Source organism: Trypanosoma rangeli (genome assembly GCF_003719475.1).
Source record: "Trypanosoma rangeli strain AM80 chromosome Unknown Tra_15.4_contig_00897, whole genome shotgun sequence".
Taxonomy (NCBI): Eukaryota; Euglenozoa; class Kinetoplastea; order Trypanosomatida; family Trypanosomatidae; genus Trypanosoma; species Trypanosoma rangeli.
The window spans coordinates 1-1,967 of record NW_021706562.1 but is presented as its reverse complement, the minus strand read 5'-3'; the positions used below and the strand labels follow the sequence as shown (position 1 = coordinate 1,967).

Here is a 1,967-nt window from a genome sequence, read left to right as displayed (position 1 = left end):
TCTGACTGTCTGTCTGTCTGTGTGGGTGGGAGGAGGAGTGGCGGCCTGCATTTTTGGTAGGGCCACCCAACGCATCTTCCCGCGCCGCCTCGTTTCCTCCCCAGCCAGACCCCAAAATAAGCGGCCGGTTTCTGCTGCTGGGGCTGCCAGGGAACGATTCCGCCGGAGCTGCGCATGCGAGGCGTGCGCGTGTTTTATTTTCGCATTTTTCTTTGGTGACCGCTGTGTGGCCCGTCGGTGAACGCGCCGTAGACCACTCCTCAGAGAGGGCGAGGTGGCCAGCACTGAGAGAATCTTGGGCGGCGCGACACGGAGATTTTTTGGGGGCTTGGAAAGATGCGTCTGTGTTGGGCGTCGGACTGCGCGACTCCTACTGCTGGGTGAGAGGCGGGAATGCAAAAGAAGGTGAAAAAAAGGTGCGCCGCTGCCGCGTGGTTGCTGCGACGGCTGGTTAATTATTTGACTGCGCACGTCAGTATCCGTCGTGGCGCCGCGGTGGTGGCGCAAGGAGCCGTCGCTGCCGCCGCTCCTCCTTCACGGAGCAAACTGCGTGCGTCCCTCGCTGCAGCGAAGGCGTCTGTGGTGAGTTTCACGTTGGAGAAGTTGGGGGGGCACTACGAGGATGCCTGCCATGCGAAGGGGAGTCACGCCATGGAAGTTTTGGACGGGCGAGGAGGGATGAGGATGGAGCTGAGGGAAGGCAGTCCACCACAGCCGTGGGATTAAAAGGTGGAGGAGGCGACTGTTCTCATGGATGACGGTGCAGCGCAGTTCCGCCCACCGTCCCAGTCTGGTGGTGCTCACCTCCGAGAAGTGGCCGTACGCACTGCTGCAAGGAGGTGGCTCTGACTACTGTGTGTACTCTGAGGTGGAGCAGGTGTGGCTGATCGTTGAGGGCGATCTGGCCGGGCTGTTTGGCACGCACGGCGGGGCGAACTCGGCGTCTGTGCGGCGTGTCTTGATCGGGACGCCCGGGTTTGGGAAGTCGGTGGATGCTTGCTCGTGCCTTCTCTACCAGCTGCTGCACTACGACGCCGAGCAGCTCCACACGGTGGCGTGCTTCATTGGGGAGCGAGCGTTTCTGTTCGACAAGACCACCAAGACGGTGTTCTTCTTTGGCTACTCGACTTCGGCGATGAAGAGTTTATTTGGAGGTCTCCATGCAGATGAGGGGGTATATTGTCTGCGACGTGATGGGGGAGGAAGGCATTGCCCGCCAAGATGCCTCCCATCGGGTGGGGCATGCTTGCCGTGTCGTCCCCAAAAGAAACTCGCTGGAGGGGCAGGGAGGAGGACACGGGCGCCCGCCGGATCATCATGAACGGCCGTGATGAGAGAGATGTGACGGCATTGTGTGCCTGGGGGATGCACGGAGAGAGCCTGCGGAGGGGCAGGCGGAGCAGTTAGGCGAGGCCGAGAGACGCATGAGTCGCTTGGGACCAGTCCGGCGTTACGCTTTCAGTCGCTGCGGGAATGGAGTTGTGCGTGGGCTTCATACGGACATCGACCGACTCACGACGTGGGCCGTGAATTTTTACGTTGGGCTGGACAAGGTGGATTTGTGTGGTCTTGCAGCGTTCCGACTGGAGACTACTCGAAGATGGTACGGGTGGTGACGGGCGGTCAACGGAGTGCTTTCAGAACGCCCCGGGTTCTGCTTCGCTCAGTGCCGACGTGTTGGTGTGCGTGGCGAAGGTGATGCGGCCGCGTCCCGGCATCATGACGGTGCTGATGCCGCACTCTGTGCTGCTGCCCTCCGCAGTGGAGGGGTACGCAATAGACGCGTTCATGTACGGGGACTTTGTGCGAAGGATACGCGATAAGCTGAGCGAGCTGCGGCCTCTAACCCCAGCAGGAGGGTGCGGGCCACGGCCATGCCTGCTGCAAATGAACCCACCGTTGTGCCCTACCGACGCGGTTGCGCTGCCGCCGAAGGTGCTTCATCCTGGGAGGACTGATGCAATGCG

At 61.4% G+C, this 1,967-nt stretch overlaps 2 protein-coding genes across 2 annotated transcripts, besides 1 other annotated feature; both read left to right on the top strand.

Moving 5' to 3' along the window:
• Positions 1 to 24: a microsatellite.
• A 369-nt stretch (positions 25 to 393) lies between these two features.
• TraAM80_10326 (uncharacterized protein) lies at positions 394 to 726 on the top strand (the record flags this gene model as incomplete). The annotated part of the gene is made up of 1 exon (XM_029386954.1): positions 394 to 726. The coding sequence occupies one exon, from the start codon at positions 394 to 396 to the stop codon at positions 724 to 726; it is 333 nt and encodes a 110-aa protein (XP_029233356.1).
• A 28-nt stretch (positions 727 to 754) lies between these two features.
• TraAM80_10325 (retrotransposon hot spot (RHS) protein) lies at positions 755 to 1,321 on the top strand (the record flags this gene model as incomplete). The annotated part of the gene is made up of 1 exon (XM_029386953.1): positions 755 to 1,321. The coding sequence occupies one exon, from the start codon at positions 755 to 757 to the stop codon at positions 1,319 to 1,321; it is 567 nt and encodes a 188-aa protein (XP_029233355.1).
• Between the last annotated feature and the right edge of the window lie 646 nt (positions 1,322 to 1,967).